At 53.6% G+C, this 24,188-nt stretch overlaps 1 protein-coding gene across 1 annotated transcript in view; it reads left to right on the top strand.

The window, feature by feature from the left end:
• Positions 1 to 24,182, top strand: part of IGDCC3 (immunoglobulin superfamily DCC subclass member 3) — a 40,482-nt gene extending 16,300 nt beyond the window's left edge. The window contains exons 4-15 of the mRNA XM_077745273.1: positions 16,551 to 16,695; positions 17,068 to 17,198; positions 17,635 to 17,772; positions 19,291 to 19,449; positions 20,527 to 20,692; positions 20,975 to 21,222; positions 21,408 to 21,572; positions 21,854 to 22,045; positions 22,195 to 22,299; positions 22,750 to 22,888; positions 22,998 to 23,205; positions 23,459 to 24,182. Of these exons, the coding sequence (XP_077601399.1) occupies positions 16,551 to 16,695; positions 17,068 to 17,198; positions 17,635 to 17,772; positions 19,291 to 19,449; positions 20,527 to 20,692; positions 20,975 to 21,222; positions 21,408 to 21,572; positions 21,854 to 22,045; positions 22,195 to 22,299; positions 22,750 to 22,888; positions 22,998 to 23,205; positions 23,459 to 23,683 (2,021 nt within the window). The 3' untranslated portion in view covers positions 23,684 to 24,182. The remainder of the gene's footprint in view (positions 1 to 16,550; positions 16,696 to 17,067; positions 17,199 to 17,634; positions 17,773 to 19,290; positions 19,450 to 20,526; positions 20,693 to 20,974; positions 21,223 to 21,407; positions 21,573 to 21,853; positions 22,046 to 22,194; positions 22,300 to 22,749; positions 22,889 to 22,997; positions 23,206 to 23,458) is intronic.
• Positions 24,183 to 24,188: the final 6 nt, after the last annotated feature.

Consider the following 24,188-nt stretch of genomic DNA (forward strand, 5'->3'; position numbering starts at 1 on the left):
CCACTGAGCCACCCAGGTGCCTAAATGGGCCAGTTCTATAGAGGAGGAAAAGGAAGCAGAGAGGGTCCCAGAGCTTTTCTATACAGAAGGATGGACTTGAACACAGGGATGAGTGCTTGGTACCCTGTCAGCGCTTGGGGGTGTTCGCACCCCAGGGTAGACAGGAATGGGTAATGGGCCAGCTCTCCAGTGCTGCTCCCTCACACCGACCCGACTTTCCCCTGTTCTCCAGCCTCCCACCCATGTTTCTCATATCACTGCTATGGAAACTGAGGCCCAGAAAAGAGGGCTTTGCCCCAAGTCCTGGGTGTACAGAGCTGGGACACAAGGGGTCTGATGTTCTTTTCAACATGCTGATTGGCCTGGGCTTTGGGCTCTGATTGAGAGCCACGATTTTAGGAAATTGAAATCCAGTATTTGGCTTGTGATAAACAATCCTCAGATCTTTTTCTGCCATCTTCACATCTGGTCTGTTTTTTCCTCACATCCCCTTTTTGGGTTACTGTTTTGCCCCTTACATTCTCGCTTATATGGAATGTCCCCCACTTTTCTGCAAGGATTCCTTTCACCCTAATTTTTGAAGTTCCTTAAAATTGTATTTCAAACCTCAAGCACCTTAGAGAAGCCCTAATTTAGTCTTCCTCGCAGATTGGATTAGAATATGCTTGATTCCATTGTGTCAGATCACCAGTAATATCACATAGAATAAGCCTCACGACTGAGCCTATTTGATATTCCTGCTCTCCTGTTTCTGGTTTTGCTGCTCAAATCAGTCATTTTCCCATCAAACTGTGACAAAAATCAAGATCATTGCAAGCAAGCTGGCAAATGAATCATGGATGGGATCAAGACTTTCCTGAAATAAAACAATGCGGTATTTAGTACATCAATTGAAGAAGCATTCATGGGGCTGTATGCCCAGCTTTGTGTTTTGGAGGTGGGGGAAATTAGGAGACACAGTCCATTCTGGGACAGTGAGTATATAGTTTGTCCCTCCCACTGGTCTGCAAACTCTTGGGGGGGGGGATTAGCTCCTTTGTGCATCCTTAGTGCTTGGCCTAGAGTTGGTGCCTGAAGAGGGTGAAAGACTGGGGAGCCATGGGTCCCACAAGAAATGGGAGACTAGGAGGACCTTCCTGTGCTTGCTGGGAGTCACTTATCCTCTGGGACCCAACAACCTGGGTTGGAGGAGGACAGATAAAGTTGAATCAGAGATTATTCCACCAGGGCCTAAAGGTGCGGTTTTGCCTAAGCCATTCTCCACTAGCTTCTGAGTCCCTATTGTCAGGAGCTGAGAGTGGTCATGTCTGCGTCCGTGTCCTGTGTCTCCCATCCCACCCTTTACTGGTCTTAAAGGGTGGCACCCCTATCTCCCTCTTCTGTTCCCTTCCTTGAAATATTCAACTTCCAAGGTCCCACCGCTGGCCACCTAGGGCAAGTGAGAGATTGGACTGAGCCCCAGGTGCTCTTGGCCTGGCAAGTTCACACCTCAGTCTTGCCACCACAGGGGAGGTGGCTCCAGTACTGGGTACTCAGTCCTTGGTCACCTGAGGGTGGGACACCCTCCCAGGCAAGCTGGAGAAAGTCCTAGGATGCCAGATGAGTGGCCTCATCCCCCAAAAGAGCTAACTGGCCAGGCCAGGCCAGGCTTCCTGCTAACTGGCATCCCTCTGCTATCCCGCTTCCTGTGCATCCCCTTTGGAAGAGCTCTCCCTGCACGTACATGCCAACCTTCCTATTATCTTGAGAAGTCATAACCATGATAACAGAGCCCCCTGTGAATATTCACATGTGCGAATGGATAAGGGAATGGATAAAGGGGAAAAGGCACACTGTCATTGTTATACTCATTATCTTTCTATCAGAATTCTCACCCATGGAGGGTTATTTTTAAAGTTGCTTACCATGTTCGGTTTGGGGAAAGAAGAGATGTGAAGAGAAATAGGCTTCCTTCAAAAGCACTTTTTCAGTTAAAAGTATTAAGTCTCTAATTTGGGCCTGGAGGCTCTCCTTGCTTTTTGAATAGTGGATCATTTTCCAAAGTATAATTTCCCTGGGGATTAGACATTCAGGCACTCTGGCTGAAATCTGGGCAAACCATAAAGGCACACATATAGGGATAATTATATTTGTAGTTTCAGTTTGAATGGTCATTTTAGTCTTTTAAAATGAAGCTAGTGGCCTGTATAGCATTAGAATGATCTTTGATCTGCTAACTACCTTTTTTTTCCTTTCATGTTTTTATTTAAATTCCAGTTAGTTAACTGGTATTAACTGCCTTTTGTTTCCTTGGATAAGTCCTTTTTTCCTCTACTTCAGGGGACTTGAAGCATCATTCCTTAGAGTCCCTGGGTCTGTGGAGGGGGCACAGGGGCTGGAGATGGGGAAAGAGGGGGGCAGATTGGTGGGGCTTCAGGCCTCCCACATTGACCCCATCCACAGCAGCTCTGCTTTATCTTCTTGTTTTGTTTTGGAGTTCTCTAAACCAGTTAACCAGGCAGATCAACTAACTGGGCAGATTGGCCTAAGCAGGGAGTAGTTCAACAGCAACAGGTGCTGTGATGCCTAGCAAGCTTAGTTCTAGAGCCTTAGGCAGAAGAAATATGACTCTAACATAAAGATTTAGGAGAATTATAAAGAAAAACATTATGACCACATCTGAGGGCATGACCAGGGTTAGATTAAACCTTGATTCAGGATTGAGTCAGAAAAACACTGAGCTATGCTTAGACTTTCCTCTCCTTTAAAAGCATGCTTTTCATGTATCACTGTTACAGCTAGTGCTTGTTAATGTCAAATAGGGTCGATTGGTCAGAGCAAGGAACAATTTTGACTCAAGTGTTTTCCATTCTGTAATTTTATTCTCAAATAAGTGGATAAATGGGTAAGTAGATGGTTGGTTCTGTTAAAGAGTCTGGCTACGGGCTGCCTATAATGAATTTATAATCTAGTTTATAGTCTACTTTATAATGTAGACAATTAGAAAAGACTGCAGCTTCAGAAAGAGCTCTGTGATATGCACAAGTCAGTGGTGCTAACTAAGGGCTACTGGCTCAGCCAACAGCCTACTGTTGATCAGACCAGACCCTTTTATCATGTGATAAGCCTGACAGGACATTGAGGCATATGTGCAACATTCCTCCTTTAGGCAGAAAGAGTCTAAGATCCCATCAGAGGGGATGAGGAAGTAGTGCTTCCAGGAAAAGGATATGTGGAATTGAGGGATATTAAAACAGCTCAATTCTCCTATCAACAAATCTCAAAGAGCAACTATCCTGTACCTTCTTGCCTCTGAGCTAAGGACTCAGGAATAGAAAGATAAGACACTTTCTGATGTTGAAGGATATAATTTCCTCCTCCCTCCCCACTAAAACAAACATTTACTTGGTGGTGATGGTAAAGAGAAGGGAGCCTGATACAGCCCACAGGATCTGTTGAATGCATAAATAGTGAGCTCATCAGCTTGCCCATCTTTTCCTTTAGTTCTGATTTCTCAGCTGAGCTACCTTATATCCCTATCCTTAAAAGATGGGGGAAGATTGCCTGAGGCCGGAAGGGTTTCTGATGCCGAGTGGGTTTCCACAGGCTTGTGGCTGGAGCTGCAGCCTTCCCCATGAGCCTACCACTCTCCTTGACTCAGAACAGTGGCCTCCTTGCCTGGGGCACTCGGTCCCGACCCGGGGGCCTGGCTTTGCAGACCCTCTATAATTCGGACCTCTCCTTTCCACCCATTTCCCTCTTCCTCCCTGAAGAGGCCAGTCCCTCCACCAGCCCAGGCTTCCTTCGCCTTCTCTCCGGAGTCTTCCTCTCCTGCTTCCTGTAATCGTCTCTGCAGCCATGCCCCCGAACTTGCCCAGCCCTGTGGGTTGATAGCACACAGCTGGCCCCCAGGGCGTGGAAATAGCGGCTCCCTCGCCAGTTGTCTCACGTCTTCCCAACGACATCTGATCGGGTCGGTGAGCGCAGGGCTGGGCCTGGTTTTCAGGGCTCTGCGAGCCCAGGAGGCGCCCTAAGAACCAACGGGTGGAGGAAGGCAGGTGAGGAGCCGGTGGTGGGGCGGGAGGGAGCCCGGGGCGGTTGCACGGGGCCCGGCTTCCTCAGTTTCCCCCGGGGCCGCCGGGGCCGGGCCCAGGCCCAGCTAGGGGAATTTGCGCCAGCGGGGGAGGGGGCGGCGGGAAATGGTGCCTCGCTCGCCCCAGCGACATCAAACCCTCGTTTGGCGTGTGAGGACAATGGCTGTCTTATTTTCTCCATTCGCCGCGCACAATGCCGGATTCTCTCATTCACCCGCGGCGGTGCGAGCGAGGTAATTAGCCAGCGCCATTCAGCGCGGTCACTACCGCTATGCGGGGGGGCGAGGGCGCCCGCCCCGCGGGGATTAGCGGCGGGTCGGGGTGTGCAGCTGCGGCCNGGGAGTCAGAGGGCACGGGGCGGGGAGGAGGGGGGAGGAGCGAGGGGGATGGGAGCTTGACACAAAGCTCTGACCTCCGAGGAGAGGAGCAGATGGTCCCACTTACTCCTGCCGCCGAGAGAGAGAGCGGCTCTCAGGGCCCCAGGCTCGGGGCGCTGACCCCGCCCGCCCGCCATCCCGAGAACTGAGCTGGGGGGCCCCGCGGGGGCCCGGCTCTCGCACGCTCGTCCACCAGTCCGCTGCCCACTCTGCGCCTCGCCTCGTGGCATCGGAGTCTCACCGCCTGGACCAGCCGCCTCGAACAAGGCTTGAGGAGTGGGGGTGGGGGCTAGGCTGGGCTGAGAATCTGCCCTTGTGGGATGCTGGAGCCTTAGGGAAGATCAGATTCTCAAGAACCTGCCAGACCAGGGGTTCCCAATCCTGGCGGTGCATTTGAGACACCCTGGTGAGCTTTAATGGAGATGCAGATTCCTGAGCATCACGGCCAGACCAAAGGATCTGAGTCTCTGGCGGTGTTGTCCAGAAATCTGCATTGTTACCCAGCATCCCAAGTTATTCTCCCAGTGTGAGAACGGTGGCCCAGTTTAACTGCCTCATTTTCATTGAAGAAGGTGAGACTCAGGTAGAGGGGTAACTTGCCCAAGAACAGACACTGGATAGTAGTGGGGTAAGGGACTTGGGTGGAAGAGAAGATGATGGGGAAGGCCTCCCCAAAACCATATGCCCCTTAAAGTCAGCATTCAGGGAATAGTTTGTGAGTAATTATTCCTTACCTAGTCTTTGTTCTAGGTGCTCGACGTAGAAAGGTACAGTAGACCGTTCTCAGTAAGGGACTCCTAGGCGAGTAAGTAGATTGATGTGTGAATAACAGACTCTAATAATACAGTCCGATAAGGACAAGGTGAGAGGCACAATTAATTCTGCCTCCTTTGGGGAATGTGGAGGATGGGGAGCTAGTAAGAGATAAGAGCAAAAAGTTCCAGGCACAGGGGACAGCAGAATGCAAAGAAATAGCAGTGTGTGAGCATCTATCATATGTCCAGGGAAGGCAACCTTGCCTGACATGGTCAGAGTATAAACCACACGAAGACAGAATTAGCTGGCATTTGAGGCTAGAAAGAGCAAACAGGACCTACGAGTGAAGACCCGGAATGCCATCTCAAGGAGAGTGCTTTGATTCAAGGCAATGGAGAACCACCAAAGGTGTTTGATGATCATATTGGATGTTTAGGAAAATAATTATGGCTTCGGGATAAGGGAAGAAGAGGAGGGAAGGGGGAGGCTGTCACAAAAACAACTGAAAGTACTCAGAACCTAGGCCAAGTGAAATGCAAAAGAGACCAGGGTTTGGTGACCAGTTTGTTGTGGGAGACAGGGAGCAGGATGGGGCAGTGATCCCTGGGTTTGTTTCTAGCTTGGGCAGCTGGTGCATGATGTGCCATTAGTAAGAGAGGGCAAGGAAGAGGTTAGGGGAGGGTGTAGTGAGACCTTTGACTGGATGGGAAAGCTTTTGACACCCTTTCAGGAAGATGGTTCCCAGGGCTTAGGAAGATCCCGGACAACTGGAGGGCGGTAGTGGGGTTTCCCGCGTAAGTCTATTTCCAAGAATCAGGAGCCCTAGAGCAACCAAGAAATTCTGTGATCCTCCTAGGGAGTGTAGGCCTCTCTCTTCCCCAAACAGAAGAGGCTTATTCTGGAATACAAGGGCCTTTCGTGGATGCAGAGGGGACCACTTCACCCAGTATCCTAGAATGTTAACGTTGGTGTGGACCTTAGAGGTTATCTTGTCTATCCGCTCCCATTTCACAGATGAGAAAATCAAGGTTGGCATCGAAGGGTCACATAGGGAGTCTGTGACAGAGCCAAGCATGATCCCGGGTCCCCTGTCCACTACCTGACCCCTGCAGTATTGGTCCCTACAAAACCTAATATATGGCTCTGGAAATTTAGGGGAAGTATCTGTTTTTGTTGGTTGTCCTCATGGTCATGTGAAAGCAATTTACTTAATAGCTCCAGCCTGGGCCGCCTAACCAGACGCCCTTCCGGGAGGTGAGAGAGATCCGGTGTCTTGACCAGAACGACGGGAAGTTAAGGATGTTGTGGGCCTGGGCAGGTTTACATAAGGAAGATTGGTGACCCTGACACAGGCAGAGACGTGCAGTCTGTGGAGAGGGGCTCTGCCGGGCCTGGATATTCTCAAGTGTAAGGCGGAGCGGGATTCCCCAGTCGGCTCCTAGCCCCTGACCCTGAACCCCTGGCTGGCACTTGGAAGCAAATATGCCTTGAAGGCTACAGCTGGATGAGCCTTTATAACTTGTCCAACTCAACTCCCTAATTTTACAGAAGAAGAAACAGGCCCAGAGAGGGGCTTTGGTTTTATCAAGATCATACATCCATTTATGACAGGACTGAGTCCGGCTCACAACTACCCCTCCCATGAGCACTTCCTTCCCCCCACCCCACCTCCCACTCACCCCACAGAAGGCACTCGTATTTCACGGTGCCTTGCCCTCCCACCCCAAATCCGGAAAATAAGTTGCTCCTCTATCTTAGAAGGCCCAACCCTCTCAAGGCCTCGCAGCATCGTGTCCTGGATTGCTGATTTGGAAATGCTCAGGAAGAGCTACCCCAGGACAAGCGTTTGGGTTGTTTATTTATTGGGTGTTCATAGAACTTAGGAAGCACGTGTGGGTTCCGTGACCATTGGTGGGAGGATGACCCTGCCTTATCAAGGTGCTTGTCTGCATTGGTTACATTCTGTGAAACCTGCCCCCCAAGCCCTGGGGGAATTCCATTAGCAAGGAGCCTGCTGCAGACTGGTGTCTCTGAATGTGAGTAGGAGCTCGTAAGGGTCTAGGATGCTGTGTGTGTCTGTTTTTCTGTGAGAGTGTCTGCAGGGATCATCAGTTCTGCATGCACCCCAGTTCTCGTGCAGGGAAAGAGCACTGTGTGTCGAGTTAGGCCGCTCTGAGTTCAAATGCCTGCTTGAACATCACTAACTGGCTGTGTTTCTTAGCCTCTTTGAGCCCCAGAATGGGTAGCAATCCCCACTTCTCAGGGTTATGCTGGTTTAACATGTAACCTTCGATCACCCTGCAGGTATGTTTTTCAGGGCAGTATTAACTGTGAAAATACCTGCGATCCTGGCCTTGGGCTCTCACCCTTCTGGTATTTGTTAGGAGCTTGGGTGGGGACATCTGAGGACCGGGCCTGTGGGATGGAAGGCATTTGCTTGTGGGATACCAGAACATCCTCTTTGACACATTAGAAGTCAATAAGCATCGGTTGAATGAATGCTTAGTGTCGACTCCGTGGGTCTGCTGTGGAAACACGACAAATGACTCTTTCCCAAACCCAAACCAGGACACAGCCTCTGACTCATTGCCTGACATATGGGATGAAAACAGGGTAAAAACCTAGTAGTGGGGTAAGGTGGGGTGGTCACAAGGGTTAGGTGATCCTTCCCTCCCTTTCCCCTTCCCTGAATGTGTCAGGGGCCACCAGTGGAAGCCGTGGGCACACCCCCCAGTGGCTTGTCCACCCGGTGGCATAAGGCAGACACTACCTGTCCTGCAGCACATACACACACACACACACACACACCCCGCCCCTGGCACACATGCCTCCATCGAAGGCTTGGAGGGTCCAGAAGGAGGAGCCTGTGGCTTGATCTGGAGGAAGAACTGGAACCCCTGAATTAAGGGCAGAATAATTAAAAGTAGGGCTTTGAGAGGTTTTATTCTTCTTGGGTCATAAAAGCCCAGCCCAGAGGTGCAGAGAGCTGCAGATTGCCTCCCTGCAGCTGTGCCTCGGACCTTACAGTCCATTGGAATCAGAGATCAGGCCATAAAGGTTCGATGCTCGCCAGTCCTACAGCGGGCCAACAGCTGGATGCAGGACTTTCCCAAGCTGAGGCTGGCCTCCCACTGCTCCCCACCTCTCCCCATCCAGGCCCCCATTTGTCAGAGGTGGCTGCCAGGAGGGAGGGGAGAGATGTGGATTTATGGCCACTGACTTGAAAGACAAAGTTGCCTTTTGTGTTAGAAATGGGGCTGGAGGGAGTGGTGAGCTGGTGTTGGGGTGGGAGGGGCTGGGGTTCGGGGCTGCTGCAGGGGGTCAGGGGCTTGAGGAGGCGAGGCAGACAAAAGGATCCAGGGGCTTCTCAGAGCAGGGTCACCAGGCAAAGGCCCAGAGGAATCAATCACCCCCGGTGAAGCGGAGCAGGGCCTCTGAGCCTTCACAGTCCTCTGGGGCTGTTTGTAAGCAGACACCATCCACCCGCACCCATCCAACACCCAACCCCACAAAGCACCCCCAAAACATACCCCTTGGATTCAGAACCTTAATTTGACTCTCCGACTACCCCTTGGAGGCCCAGGGAAATAAATACAGGTGTTCTGAGTTCATACTTTCCCCCACCCCAGTTGACAATGGCCAATCCATGTGGGGCTTCTTCCCTAACAGAGCCAAAGTCGGGGGCAACATGGGGACTGAGATAGTGAGGAGACAGGGACAGAGTGCTGAGGAAGGTGAGCCTGGGCCAGATAACCCTGAGGACAAGACCAAGACCCCGCTGGGGATTGTGGCAAGTCCCCAGCACTTGGGGATTCCTCTCTCCTTCCCATGGACATTTAGAGCTAGGACATTTATACGTGCTTTGAGAAGTATAAAGAGTGTTCGAGGCGGGACTTAGCTGGTCTCCCTGCGCTCCAGAAGTCACTCTGCCTGGTGGGTCTGGGTGGAGGCCAGAGTAGCCCTCGGGTGCTCGAGTTCAGCAGGTGCTTTAACTACACCTCCGAGAGCCACATCCATCCCCCGGAATGAGCCTGGCCAATAAAGGCATGAGTTTATGGGCTTCATAAACATTTTACTAGAGAAATCAAGGCCTCAATTACCCAATGGCCTCTTCCAGCTGACAGCTCGCTAGTGGGGCCCCTGTGGAGCCCCCAGGCAGAAGTGAGAAGAAGCTGGGCTTGGTTTGTATCTGGCTGCCCTCCTCCCCTGGCGCTGATGCCACCTCACCACACAGGCCTTCCGAATTCTGTTCTTATTCACTTCTCTGGAGGCCTTGAGGTCCTACCACTAACTCTCTGAGGGAAGATGGCTACCCCCTTGGGGAAGACCACTTCTACCTCTCCCCGCATGTCCACCACGCTCTTCCCTAATTCTCAGTTCCCTCTCAAGATCCTACTATTTCCTTCAGCAATAGCTAGCAAGGATCTAACTATGTGCTTAAGCACTTTACAAATATATCGCATTGAATCCCCTAGTGCAGCTGCACTAGCGACATGAGCTATTATCGTCCCTATTTTGTGAGAACATAGAGGTTCAGAGAGATCAAGTAACTTGCCCAAGGTCACACAGCTGAGAGTGGTGGTGTTGAGTTTTGAACCTAGTACTGTAGGACTCCAGAGCCCATACCGTTTACTGTCCCGCTACCTCAAAAAGCTCTTGGCAACTATTTGACAAGAGCTAAAATCTTGCTGTGTGAGGCTTTCTTTGCCATGCAGTGTGAGAGACCTAGGGTATGATCAAATATGGGCCTTGTGGGGAGGGAGCCAGCAGGGGCAATGCTAGAGGAAGGGGCCTCTCAGCTGGGGCAGCAAGAGAGAAGGCAGCTGGGCATCTGAGGCCTTCTCTTGGACTGAGACCAGCAGTGTCCAATAGAATTTTCTGTGATGATGCGAATATTCTACTGGTGTTGACCCCTAGTGTAGTCAGTAGCCACTTGTGGCTAATGGGCACTTGAAAGGTAGTGAGTGAGTCAGAGGAACTGAATTTTTAAATTTTGTTTAAATTTAATTTATATGTGGCTGGTGGCTGCCATACTGGACAGCACAGGGATAGTCACTACAGCTGATGGCTGAAATCTGCTCAAATCCTCTGGTGACATAAGGCTCAGACCATCCACAAGGGGCTCTGGCCCTTTCTAGAGGCCCCACTGTAAGGGGGACTTGCCTACCGAGAGCTTGGCTGAAGGAGGGTCTGCAGGCTGAAGGCATCTGAACATCATTTCACATCACAAATAACTGAAGGAGTTGAGGGTGTTTTACCTCAGAAGATGTTTCTCTGGGAACAACTCAGACCTCAGGTATTTGGAGGGCTGTTGTGCGAAGAACAAAATTGTCTTCTAGAGCAGCACTGTCCAGTGGAAATATAATGGGAGCCACATAGGCAATTTTAAATTTTCTAGGGGTCAGTCACATTTACCAAAAACAAACACCCAGGTGAAGTTAATTTTAATAAATTTTATTTTGCTTAGTATATCTAAAATATTCCAACATATCATTATTTGTATTTTTTAATATTTATTTTAAGTAATCTCTATGCTCAACGTGAGGCTTGAACTCATGACCTCGACTGCATGCTCCACTGACTGAGCCAGCCAGGTGCCCCAATATAATCATTATTTTTAAATTATTAATAAGGCTTTTGCATTTTTTGAGCCAAGTCTTTAAAACACAAAATATTATTTGCACTTGTAATAAATATTTTAAATTATTAATTATTCCTATCAATTACAATTATTTGTCCGAGTTTGTTTTTAATATTTTATCTTATTTTTGAGAGAGTACAGGTGGGGGAGGGGCAGAGAGAGAGGGACGGGGGATTTGAAGTGGGCATTGTGCTGACAGCAGTGAGCCCGATGTGGGGCTTGAACTCACAAGCTGTGGAATCATGAACTTACCTGAAGTCTGATGCTCAACCGACTGAGCCACACGGGTGCCCCCGTAAGTTTAAATTGTGGTAAAATACACATAAAAATTATTGTCTTACCCGCTTTTTAAGTATACAGTTCAGCAGCATGAAATTCCTTCATATTATTGTGCGAACCATCCCTACCATCCATCTCCTGAGTTCACCTTCCAAAAGTGAAACTGTTTCCATTATGCAACTCCCCATGTCCCTCTTACCCCCAGCCCTGTGCAATCACCCCTTGACCTTCTGTCTCCCTGCCTTTGACCACTCTAAGTACCTCATATAAGTGGAATTGTACAGTGTTTGTCTTTTTGTGTCTGGCTTATTTCACTTAGCATAATGTCCTCAAAGTTTTTCTATGTTGTAGCCTGTATCAGAATGTCCTTCCTTTTTAAGGCTGAGTAATAGTCCATTGTATGTGTGTGTTTATCCACTCTTCCATTGACGCACACTTGGCTCTTTCCACCTTTTACCTATTCTGAATACTGCACATGAAGGTATACAAATATCTCTTGAAGACCCTGCTTTTCATTCTTTTGGGTATGTACCAGAAGTAGAATTGTTGGATTATATGGTAATTCTATGCTTTCTTTTTTGAAGAACCGCCATATCGTCTTCCGTAATGACTATGCCATTTTTCATTCCCACCAACAGTACATGGGGTTCCGATTTCTCCATATGCTTGCCAACGCTTGTTATCTTCTGTGGTTTTTTGTTTTTGTTTCTGTTTTTGCTTTGACAGTAGCCATCCTAATGGGTGTGAGGTAGTATCTCATTAGGGTTTCGATTTGTATTTCTCAAATGCTTAGTGTCTTTTTATTTTATACTAAATCTTTGAAATCCAATGTGTGGTTTACATTTCCAGCCTAGCTCAGTTTGGACTGGACACATTTCCAGTCCTTAAGAGCTGGCTACTATATTGGAAGACGTGATTCTGGAGGGGACAGTTGGAGGCAGTGGATAGAAGCGGAGGGGATTCAGGCAGGCCTGTAGTATAAGGAAAAACACTACAGTCACTTGAGCTACCCGAGGAAGGGCTAGACATTTGGGGTGTCCCTGATCCTTGGCAGGAATGACGTAAGGAGGGGATTGCTGCGGTGGCCTTTGGAGGAGTCTGTGGTTTGTGGTTGTTCCTCTAGAGTGGCTGTGAGTGGGGGGCAGTTGGTGCCTCAGATTCCCTGTGCCACTGGCTTCTGCAAAGGCTGTGTTTTGAGCTCTCCATCCTAATGTGCCACTGATCTTTTAGTCATGACACAGGGGATAGGAGTGTGGCTGTAGTCAGAGTGAGAGGCTGGGCTCAGGGGTTGCTGCCAGCTTCCTTCCCAGCACTCTGCCTCGACCCTTCCCTGCCCCTCAGCGTCCCCCTGGAGCCTGTCTAATCAGATCCAGACCTGACCTTGCTGGAGGTCCTGGACCCGGAGGAAAGTCCTCCCTCCCCTCCCTGAGCCGCTCTAGATCTGGCTCTCAGGAGATTCCCCCCTCCCCTCGGGTGATTTATAGGGGGTGTCCAGGAGCTGTTTCCTGCTTGTTCCTGCTCCCCTCCAGCCTAGTGGGTCGCTGGCCTCTCTCTGCCCATCTTTCCCCACCGCCCGGCTGTACCCATGGTGCGGGCAGGGAGGGACTAGGAGAGTTCCTCTGAGACAGCTTGGGGACAGAGGTGCTTTCTCCACCAAGTCCCCCAGCAGGCCTTTGTCCTCCCTGTCAGTGTCTGTGGCCCTCACCCTGGGAGGACCCCCCAACCACTGCCCATTACCCCTTCCCGTTACCGGCCTACAGCGAGGGACCCAAAACTGTCCCTCTATAACCAAAAGCATCAACAGTCGCAAATTACAAGTACAGCAGCCTTGGACACAATACTACTGACATCAGCCACACACAGTGTCTCCTACAACAGTAAGCTGTGTATTCCATCACTAACCACACAGTGGCCTCCAGAATGACTTGTTCAGGGCTCCGCGTGCTCCGAGGTACAGTCCTCAGACCCATATGCCTGTGGTTGCCCAGAGAGCCATGATGAAGGGCATCTTCCCCCTGGATCTATGACCTGCTAGCATAAGCAGGGACAAAAACTATCTCCTACTTCCTAAAGAAAAAAATGTTGCCTGTGAACTAGGGGTGAGTGGAAGATTGTGGATGTGGACGAGGGCCTATTTTTTTTTTAAATGTTTATTATTTTTGAGGGAGGGAGAGACAGAACATGAGCAGGGGAGGGGCAGAGAAAGAGGGAGACACAGAATCTGAAGCAGGCTCTGTGCTGACAGCAGCCCAGAGACCGACGTGGGGCTTGAACTCACAAACTACGAGATCATGACCTGAGCTGAAGTTAGACGCCTAACCGACTGAGCCACCCAGGTGCCCCAACGAGGGCCTATTTTTGAAGGCAGTGGGAGTCAGAGCTGGAAGGGCCCCGAGGAGTACCTGTTCCCTTGACGGGTGAGCAGACTGGAGCTCTGACACTGTCTATCGGGGGTCTCAAGGCAACCCCCTTGGACATCTGAGGAATACATAGAGCTGACCAGATCAAAGGGCTGGGTAGGGGTGTGAGGGAAGGGGAGGCAAGAAGGAGCCTTAGGTAGGGGTGCCTGGGTGGCTCCCTCGGTTAAGAGTCTGACTCTTGATTTCAGCTTAGGTCATGATCTCATGGTTTGTGAGTCTGAGCCTCTGGTCGGGCTCTGAGCCTGCTTGAGATTTTTCTCTTCTTTTCTCTCTGCTCTCCACCTCCAAAAAAAAAAAAAAAAAAGCCTCTGGTAAAGAGGACCACCCCTTCCTATCGCACCCACCTACCCACCTTCCCCAGACCACGTCTGTGCAGCCAGCTGGGCTCTAAGGGATGGGACTGAGGAACCATCTGAGGCTCCCTACCACCCTTCCCTGCCAACTTGCAATGCACTGCCAACTCTCAACCAGTGAGAAGAGGCTGGTCTGACTTGTAGTCCACTCTGGGCTTACCTGCCCTTGGAGAGTGAGAAAGTTGCTGGAGACCTGAGGGACGGAGGCAGAGGTCCCGGGCCTCAATGCCCCCTTCATAAACTGAAGGGTTTGGCTTTTAGATGCGTGGTTTTCAGGCGCTTTTAAAGGCAAAGCTCCCCTTCAAATGAGATGTTTGGCAGAATTGCAATTGAGCAAAGCTGACCGGTACAGCAAGGTGTTGCTCTGGTGGAAGGGAAATGTGGAGCCCTGGGCAGAGGGGGGGCAGCTGTGTTCATGGGGCCCCAGGGGACCCATAGGAGTCCTGTTGGCTGCCGTGTGAAGAGTATTAGGCTGGCTTCTTACCTATGACTGCTTCCTGCTTGAGCATTCCTCTCTGGCACACATTCAACCCATGCTGTTGTCCTTGTATAGTTTTGAGGGGAGGAGGAGGGGGCAAGACGGTAGAGGCCAGAATTTCTCCATCTCTGGCGCCCCAAGAAGAAGCAGTCCTTCCCCTATACTTTCCTCAGGCCAGCTCCTGAGTCAGGACTCCTCTGGGGAGCCCAGGCTGGGGGCTAGAAACACAAAAGGATTTGGCTCCTTAATGAGGAGGCATCTGTAGTCAGCAGAGCCATTAGTCCCCGCCCCAGGTCCCTGGGGGACTGCAAGCTCTTCTCCAGCTGGAGTGAGGAGGGGGCAGGTAGCGCCCCAGCTCCTGAGTGGGCAGAGCCCAGGGCGCACAGACAGCAAACCCAGGAGCCTGGGTGCCCTCTCTACTCCCTAGACCTGCACCCAGCCCTGCCCTCCTGAGGCTGACGTCTGCAGGGGGGAGAGGGGACCCAGCAGGGCCTTGGCCCCCTCCTACAAGCTCCTGGGCTGACCTGCCGGGTCCTTGGCCAGAGCCTTTGGCCTGAGAGAGGGCAGGTTGACCCTCTGGGGATCCTCTCATGGAGCCTGATGGGGACACCAGCTGGGACATTTGCCCCCACCTCCTGCTCTGAGGGCCTCCGAGGTACCCTTTATAAGAGTTATACCTTGGCGGGGACACGTGTGATTATCTGCCCGGTACCAGAATCACACAGTAGCCCCAGGAACTGAGAGCTACAAATCCCCATTCACATCCAGCCGTAGACACTCAGACCACATACATGGAGACAGCCACATCCGCCCAGAGAACACAGCTCTGCACACATGTGCAAGAAGCTGATCACACCCATCAGCTGCACTCCCAGGAGGCCCTGAGAGAGGAGGAGGCAGGGCGGGGGATTTTTATGCATGTTTATATTTAATGAACCACATGCAAATGAGATGGAGACCGCGCCACAAAAGAGTCAGCCCCCAGAGACTCTGGGAAGGAGGGCACAAAGGCTGAGCCTTCTGGGGCTGCCCTGGAGTCCTGAAGAAGCCGGTGGATTGAGGGGGCCCGAGATGGGGTGTGCCCACCCACTCCAGGGAGCCAGGGGCAGGAGCCAGGACAAGCTCCAGCGCCCAACCTGCTGTGGGGGGAGGGCTCCTTCTGGGAGGGGATGACTGTCCCAGTTGATGGAGTGCTGGAGGGGAGGGGCTGCCTGCCTGGACAGATGGTGAGCCGCCTTCCCGCACTTGAAGCAAAGTGGATTTTAATGAAATCGCAGCCCTGGTGCTGAAGCTGGGAACCCGCGTGGGAGGGGCACCTTCCCTGGGTTTACAGAGTGGGGTTGGGGATGGGTGGGAGTGAGGGTGGGTAGAGACACTTAGCTAGCCTAAAACGGGGTGTGGGGATGCACCACAGCCCCTCTGCCCTGGGCTCTGCAGACCAGAGTTCAGGCGGTTGAGATCTCCAAAAGGTGGGGAGGGGGGCCCCTGAATATTTATGATACATTGAAATGTAGATTGTAGGTCTGACAGTCTTCTGTGAAGCTTGTCACCTCGGATGGATATACCACTCTCTCGGGGTGCATCTAGAGGCTGCAGAAGAACTGGGGATGGGGGTGGTGAAGAAAGGCAAAAAAGGTTGCTGGGCGTTGTCATAAAACCAGGGTTTAATGACTGGTGTCTCTGCTGGGTGACACTGGACTAAGTGCTTCCCCTCTCTGGCCTCGGGTTCCCAGTCTGTAAACCATGCGGCATAATCCTCCAGCCTTGGCCACCTTAGAGTGGGTTTATAAAAATAAGTCTGGAAACAGCTGAAAAAGTGGGGAGTGGGACTTGGGAACGGGTCTTTCGCTGACCTGCCTTTCTGGATCGGCAGCCTGAGATCTCCTTGTTTGAGGTCTGTCGTCCAAGAATTTGTCCAGACCTTTCTCAGAGTATCCCAGCCCCATGCCGCCCCTAGGGGGCGATGCTTCCCACGGTGGGAGGCAGGGTAAGTGATGAGGTGTCCCTCATGCTGTTGCCCTGTGTCTCCAGCTCCAGGAAAGCTCCCTGGCCCTCGGCGGTGAGTTCCAGGCTCCAGGATATGGGACTGTGACCCTCCCCTCCCCCCAACACTCCTTCCCCTCGCACTTTGGCCAAATGCCTCTTCCATACACATATCCCTGTGTTTCCCCAGCCATGTCCGACTTCCACGTGCATCCCCAGGCCACCGTGGGAGAGGAGGGCGGTGTGGCCCGCTTCCAGTGCCAAATCCACGGGCTGCCCAAACCCCTCATCACGTGGGAGAAGAACAGAGTCCCCATCGACACGGACAATGAGAGGTGAGCCACGTGAGGGAAAGCTGGAGGGAAGAGGGGGAGGTGGGCCCGGTGTCTGGCCTCTGAGGGACCGCCTGCAGCCTCGGGGCTGGTGCTGCGTGGAGATTAAGTATTCGCGTGGCTGGCAGGGCCCAGATTTGATGCTCGGTGAATTTATTTGTAAGGACTTTGTGTGATTGTGGTCTGGGCTGGAACTGTGGTGCGTCCACCTGCCAGAGTCCCAGCCTGTGTGTGTGTGTGTGTGTGACGATGATGGCGATGACCATGCTGATGTCAGGACAGCACCTGCGGGCTGGGCTGTGATGTCTCCGCATCCATGTGGTCAATGGTGCCAGTGGTTGTGCTAGTGGCTGACTGTGCCCTTGCCTCCAACAGGTACACACTGCTGCCCAAGGGAGTCCTGCAGATCACAGGACTTCGGGCTGAGGACAGTGGTGTCTTCCACTGTGTGGCCTCGAATATTGCCAGTGTCCGGGTCAGCCACGGAGCCAGGCTCACCGTGTCAGGTGAGGCTCTTTCGCTCTGCCTCGTTCTGCCCCTAACCTCCTGCCTTCTCACTCTCCAATCAGTCCCTCTTCAACTCACCCCTGGAGACTTGTCAGCCAAGTGTATGTAGAGCACCTTCTAAACACAAAGCTCTGTGATCCCTGTGGTGAGGGTTCAGAAGGAATGAGGCCCGCTCTCTGGCTCGGCTCTACCCGGGGAAGCCCATCTTCTGCTTAGCCCGGGGCCTCTCTCATTGCCGGAGGGCCTGGCAAAGCTGCGTGGGGAGGGGTGGATGTGTGCCATGCCCTGGGGCCTCTGGCATCTTCTCCCTGCCCACAGGACCTGGTGTCTGGCCTCGATCTTGCTCCCTGCTCCCCATGTCCTTCCTGGGTTGTGGGTGGGATGAGGTGGGAAGGGTCACAGCCGAAGTGAAGAAACATGGCATCTTCCTCCCAGGCTCAGGCTCTGGGGCCTACAAGGAGCCAATGATACTCGTGGGGCCTGAGAACCTCACCCTGACGGTGCACCAGACCGCGGTGCTCGAGTGTGTCGCCACGGGCAACCCGCGCCCCATTGTGTCCTGGAGCCGCCTGGGTGAGCCTCATCCTATAGTCCCAGCCTCTCCCATCCCTGTCCCACTCTCTGGGAGGCCGGTCTCTTCACCCAGCTGTGGGGGGGCGGGGGGGACTCTGAATCCTGTTTGTTCTCCATGGGGGTCTGTGCTCCCTGGGGCCTTACAGAGGGGGCTAAGCTTCCCTCTCCTTGGCAGGACTGGGGAGGGCGGCCTGCCCACAACATTCTCCCTCCCCCTGCGTGGATGGCTTAGCTCCCTGGGTTACCTCCTCCAGTCCCCAGCAGTCCTGCGCTGTTCCCGCCGCCGGGCTCCTCTCTCAGTGGCATCAGCCTCTCCAGAACCCCTCAGCTGCATTCTTTCCCCCAGGTTCTTTTCCCTCCTGTGTGTCCCTACCTTCTATTCCCTGGCAATACTCTCCAGACCCCTCCAAGTCTCAGCCAGTTGTCACACCCTGTCTCTGGGCCCCCCAGTCTCGAGCCTGACCCCCTAAATCCCCAGCCTAAATCCCCAGGCAGCTGAAGGAGAGAAATGAAAGGGTGCAGATGGGCCCACATTGTCTGAGTGGAAAGGTCACCAGGGGAAGGAGAGTCTGGAGGGGATGGGGTGGGGTCGCATTCACAGGGAGACTGTGCCACATTGTAGCAGCTGAGTGATCGGGGAAGGAGGGGGCAGCAGGCAGGATAATGGAGTAGATTTCACCACTTCAGGGACTGAATGGGGAGCTGTCTCCTTGCATTCTGACTGTGCTAATCTGATCCTGGGGTGAGGGGGGGGGAGGGCCCAGTCCCTGGGAGAGGCTGGAAAGAGTGGCCTCACCATTAGCCCACAGGCACTGCAAGGACCATCTGGTCCAACATTTCCCAAAGTGTGATCTGCAGGGAGGAAATAATGGCTTGGTGGTCTAACATCTTACAAGTTTGGGAAACAGATTTAACCAGGTCCCTTGCTGCAGGACTTCTCAGAGCCTTAATGTTAAAAGGGCAGTGTGAGAGTCCACAAGTGGAATGAAAACTTGAGCATGGAATTTTTTTTCAGGAGAGACAAACCAGGCTGGGAAACCACCCCTCTAATCCCACCCCCTACTGTCCTGAGAAGGGACTTGAGGGTCACCAGTGAATCAGTGAAAAGGCTAGAATTAGGGCAGGTCTCTGCTGCTAGGCAAAAGTTTTCAGTGCTGCTTTATTTCTTCCCCAATACCCTGATACTTGGGAAGGTGCAGAGTCAGAAGATTGAGGTTCCTTAGGGCCACCTGGGTGCCTCAGTTGGTTAAGCATCTGACTTGGGCTCCAGTCATGATCTCACATTCATGAGTTCAGGCCTCATTTTGGACTCTGTGCCGTTAGCACAGAACCCGCTTAGGATCCTCTCTTCCCACCGCCAACCTCCTCAAACATAAACTATAAACATTAAAAAGAAAAAACAGGGAGGTTCCCTGGAAGACTGGTGGAATGTCCAACAATCTGGACCATCCCTCCCTTCCCCCTCTTCCACACTTATCTCTGTGACCCTTCCTCACTCCCTTCTCCCCTTCGCCTCAGATGGCCGCCCCATTGGGGTGGAGGGCATCCAGGTGCTGGGCACCGGCAATCTTATCATCTCCGATGTGACTGTCCAGCACTCTGGCGTCTATGTCTGTGCAGCCAACAGGCCGGGCACCCGGGTGAGGAGAACAGCACAAGGCCGGCTGGTGGTGCAAGGTACGACCTCCCCGGCCCCACAGCCCCCTCCTCCTGCCCCATTCCTTCCTCTCTTCATCAGCATCCCTGGCCCACGCTCAGGGCCCTGTACTAACCTTAACCATGGCTCCTGCCCCTCCCCAGGCCTCCAGGCAGCTCTCCCCTCACATTCACAAGAATGGGAAGGCACTTTTGGTGATTGGCCCCCTGTGGGTCCCTCTAGGTGTCCTTGCCTTCCCTCCACCCCACCATCTCCATTTTATAATCTCCACTGGCTCCCCACCCCCACGTGTTGTTTTCATTCACACACGTGGCACCTGCACGCTCACACCTGCTTGCATGCTCTCAGGTGTTTGTCATTCTCACACTCACACCCCAGCTCCAGCCACATGCACGCACACAGCTGGTCTCCACGCTCAGGGTGTGTGGGAAGGAGGTGGGTGTTAGCCTCTGGAGCTGATCAGGTCCTTCTGTCCATCCTCCTGTCCTGGGGCCCAACTGTCCCCATGCACTGGGCTGGGATCCCATTCTCAGGGGTTTTCTGTGGTGGGTCCCTCCTAGAGAGCTGGGGAAGGGGTGGGAGATAGGGGAATTAGGACCTTAAATGCCTGTTTGTTTAGCATTCCATGTGCCGTTAATCTGTCCAAATGAAAGTGATGGAGCATTTCATTTCTCGGGTGTTAATGGAAGCTGGAGGCCCGGGATTGGAGGAGGGCGGAATTGAATGTAGGGGTGAGGGGAGCGGTTACTGAGGGCTCATCCATCTCCCCCGTCATTACCGCCTTCGAGGTGCAGCCAAACCTATTAGCACATTTATTTATTTAACAATTTCCTGAACAGGGAGCTCAGCTTGATTGCTTTCGGATACAAATGTCAGTCTTTTAAATAGTCATTAAAATGGAGTCCTCTCCTGGGTCTGCCTCTTTGGGGCTAGTGAGGTGGGGCCTGCCATCATCTTCTGGAGCCTGGGCCAGGGTGAAGGGTGGGCCCCACCTGGAAGCTTCCCCAAGGGGGTGAACGTGTGCTTCCCAAGCCCACCCTGTCCCTATCCCCTCACCCCCCCATTCACTCACAGCTGTCTCTGTCCCCCCATCCCAGCCCCGGCCGAGTTTGTCCAGCACCCCCAGTCCATCTCCAGGCCAGCTGGGACCACAGCCATGTTCACCTGCCAAGCCCAGGGTGAGCCGCCCCCTCATGTCACATGGTTGAAGAATGGACAGGTGCTGGGGCCAGGAGGCCACGTCAGGCTCAAGAATAACAACAGGCATGTGTGTGGCATGTGTCAGGGTGAGAACGGGGGAGGCTGTGGGAAAGGGGGGCTGGCCTGAGCAGGCTGTGCCCCTTGTGCCAGGAAAGAGCACTAAATTACATCTGGAGCCTTGGGTTTGAGTCCTGGTCTGCCACTGGCTTGCTGCAAGATCTCAGACAATTCCTTTGTCTTCTGGAGAGGCTCAGTTCCTCCATCTCTCCAAAGGGGGTAATTTGGCCAACTTTCAGGGATACTCTGGGAGGAGGAGGGGGTCTGAGGCTCTCCCTCCCCCTGCAGCACCCTGACAATTTCTGGAATCGGCCCTGAGGATGAGGCCATCTACCAGTGTGTGGCCGAGAACAGTGCTGGCTCCTCTCAGGCCAGTGCCAGGCTGACCGTGTTATGGGCTGAGGGGCTGCCCGGGCCCCCCCTCAATGTGCAGGCCGTCTCTGTGTCGTCCACTGAGGTCCGCGTGTCCTGGAATGAGCCCCTGGTCAACACCAAGGAGATTATCGGCTATGTCTTGCACATCAGGAAGGCTGCTGGTGGGTGAGGGCTCTGCAGCCCCTCCTTTTTATTCACTGTTTTTCATCCCTTTCAATCCTGCATGTCAGTCCCAACACCTTCCCTCCACTGTCCCCCCTGCACACTGGATGCCCTCATGTCACCATTGCTGGTAGGACTGCCTCGTGCCCCTTACATTGCCCCGCCCTACCCTTCACCTCCCCAGACCCTCCAGAGCTGGAGTACCAGGAGGCAGTCAGCAAGAACACCTTTCAGCACCTGGTGAGCGACCTTGAACCCTCCACTGCCTACAGCTTCTACATCAAGGCCTACACGCCGAGGGGGGCCAGCTCAGCCTCTGCCCCCGTGCTGGCCAGCACCCCGGGTGAAGGTGAGGTCCGGCTAGGGAGCACACCACAAGTCTGGGTATTAGAGCAAAACACCACGCATGCTTGTTCATACTGCACACTACACCAGGCGCCTGGCCCTGAGGCTGAGTGGGGGCTGGGTCCACTTGGAGAAAGGGGCATCCTTTTCCCACTCACATAAAGGTAGGGGTCTTTGAGCAAGTCAAGGCCCTGGGTCAGAGAGCTTCCAGGCTCCTGGGGGTATGGGTCACAGGTGGAAGGTGGCAACCCCCGCCCCTCACATCTTGGCCTCCTCTGCCCGCAGCACCCGCCCCACCCCCGTTGTCGGTGCGGGTCCAGGGCAGCTCCTCGCTGCAGCTGCTATGGGAGCCCTGGCCCCGGCTGGCCCAGCATGAGGGAGGCTTCAAGCTGTTTTACCGCCCAACAAGCAGGGCCTCCTTCACCGGCCCTGTCCTGCTGCCCGCAACGGTCTCCTCCTACAACCTCAGCCAGCTCGGTGAGGCAGACACCACGTGGGGAGCTGGGCAGGGGTGCGGTGCCTGGTGCCGGGAGGTGGGGCACAGGGTCCCCTCTATTTCCCTGCTGTGACAGAGCTGCCAGTGGGGGCTGGGGAGGTCACTCAGCACAGCACTGCCTTTCCCTCAGACCCCACTGCGGTGTACGAGGTGAAGCTACTGGCCTACAACCAGCATGGGGAGGGCAATGCCACAGTCCGCTTTGTGTCTTTGAGAGGAGCATCTGAGAGGACAGGTACATGTTGGGGATGGGTTGTGGGGCTACAGACAGGTGCTCAGGAAGGGAGGCCAGGTGTTGAGGGAGGAGGGGAGCCGGGGATACAGGGAAGGTAGGCTTGAATAGGAGTTTGAAGTTCCATGGTGTGACTAGCTGTCACACTAGCCGTGTGACCTTGGGCAAGTTACTTAACCTCTCTGAGCCCCAGTTTTGTTCTCTATAAAACAAGGATAGTAATACCTACTTTATGCAGCCGTGGTGAGGTTGAGTACTACTAACTGGCACCAAGTTAGTGGTACTCAGTAACTAGTAAAGAGAACCCCAAAAGTAGGCTGGGGTCTTTGCAAAGGCAAAGACTACGTAGACAGCGAGGTATGTATGGCTGAGGGAAGAGGAGGCCCACAGGGGAGGTGTCCCAGGTGCTTCAGGCCTGGAGAGCCACAGCTCCCAACTGTCACCTGCCCGTAGCCCTGAGCCCACCGTGTGACTGCCGGAAGGAGGAACCCAGCAACCAAACGTCCACCACGGGCATCGTCATTGGCATCCACATCGGGGTCACCTGCATCATCTTCTGTGTCCTCTTCCTCCTGTTCGGCCAAAGGGGCAGGTGGGTCCTGGGCAGGAGGGGTGGGGACGGCCTGGAGAAGGCGCTGTTATACTGGAAAGCAGCTTTGGGGGCTCACTGTGTCCATCCTTGTTTTTGCCCCCCACCTTAGGGTCCTCTTGTGTAAGGATGTAGAAAACCAGCTCTCCCCTCCTCAGGGCCCCCGGAGCCCAAGGGATCCTGGCCTCCTGGCACTGAATGGGGCGGGACGGGCAGAGCGGGGCCAGCTGGGCCGAGATAAGAAGCATGTGGACATGAAAGAACTGGAGCAGCTGTTCCCCCCAGGTGGGGCAGGGGGGCGGCAGGACCCCAGACCCATGGTGAGTGCCCCCCCGCCCCGGAGCAAGCATCCTGCTTCAGGCTCTGACAGCTTCCCAGTCCTGCCCTCCCTTCACCTCGGTCATCAGCCTGCACTAAGCTCCAGGCATAAAACTTATGGCACCGGCATCAGGCAGGGTTGGCCTGGAGACCCTAAGTCCCAAGTGGGATTGGGTCCAGGGCCTGACCCTGTGGCTGGGGACTCGTGGGCTCTGGCCCTCATGCTGACGTCAGTGTGACTTGCCCTTTCCCCAGCAGGATCCTGGGGACCCTGCCCTGTGCGAGGAGACCCAGTTCTCCATGCTGCCACTTGAGGGATTCAGCCTTCTGGAGGAGCTGATGTCAGAAGCCAAGGCACCGTGCGCAGGCCCCGCAGCTGCCCTGCCACCCCAGGACCGAGGCCCAGGCCTCCTCAGTGAAGGACCGGCTACTCGGGCCTCCACAGCACCAGCTGCCCAGCCAGCTTGCTCAGGCCAGTAGCCAGTGTCTGGCAGGCTCCACAGGGGGCAACTCCCCATTCTCAGGTCAAAGGCAAGATTTCTCCTGTCATGTGGGACTCGGACAGGGGCTTCCCAGCATTTCTGTCCTGACTACCCCTCAGGTTGTCAAGACCTAAGTAGCCTCAGCAGGGGACCCCGCCCCCCAGAACCTGGAGGGGTTCCTTCGGGAGCCCCTCACCTCTGCCTGGAACCCACATGACTTGGAACTGAACTAATGTTTTCCTTTAAAAAAAAAAAAAGAGGAAGGCAAATTAGACTCCAAAAATACGCCCCTGCTGTGGCTGGGACCCTGACACTGTCACCCTCCACTGACCTTGTTTTCTCAGGATGGATTTTTGCTGTTTGGCTCTCAGTACCTACCTCAGCCGGAATGAATGTTCTTGGGGGAGTTGGGCCATGGCCTCAGCCCTTGTCCCCAAACAGAGCCCCAAATGCACTCCTACCTCAAGCCCCTGTAGGGGCTCCCCCTTTCCCTCCCCATATTG

This window comes from Crocuta crocuta, unplaced genomic scaffold, assembly GCF_008692635.1.
Source record: "Crocuta crocuta isolate KB4526 unplaced genomic scaffold, BGI_CrCroc_1.0 scaffold130, whole genome shotgun sequence".
NCBI lineage: Eukaryota > Metazoa > Chordata > Mammalia > Carnivora > Hyaenidae > Crocuta > Crocuta crocuta.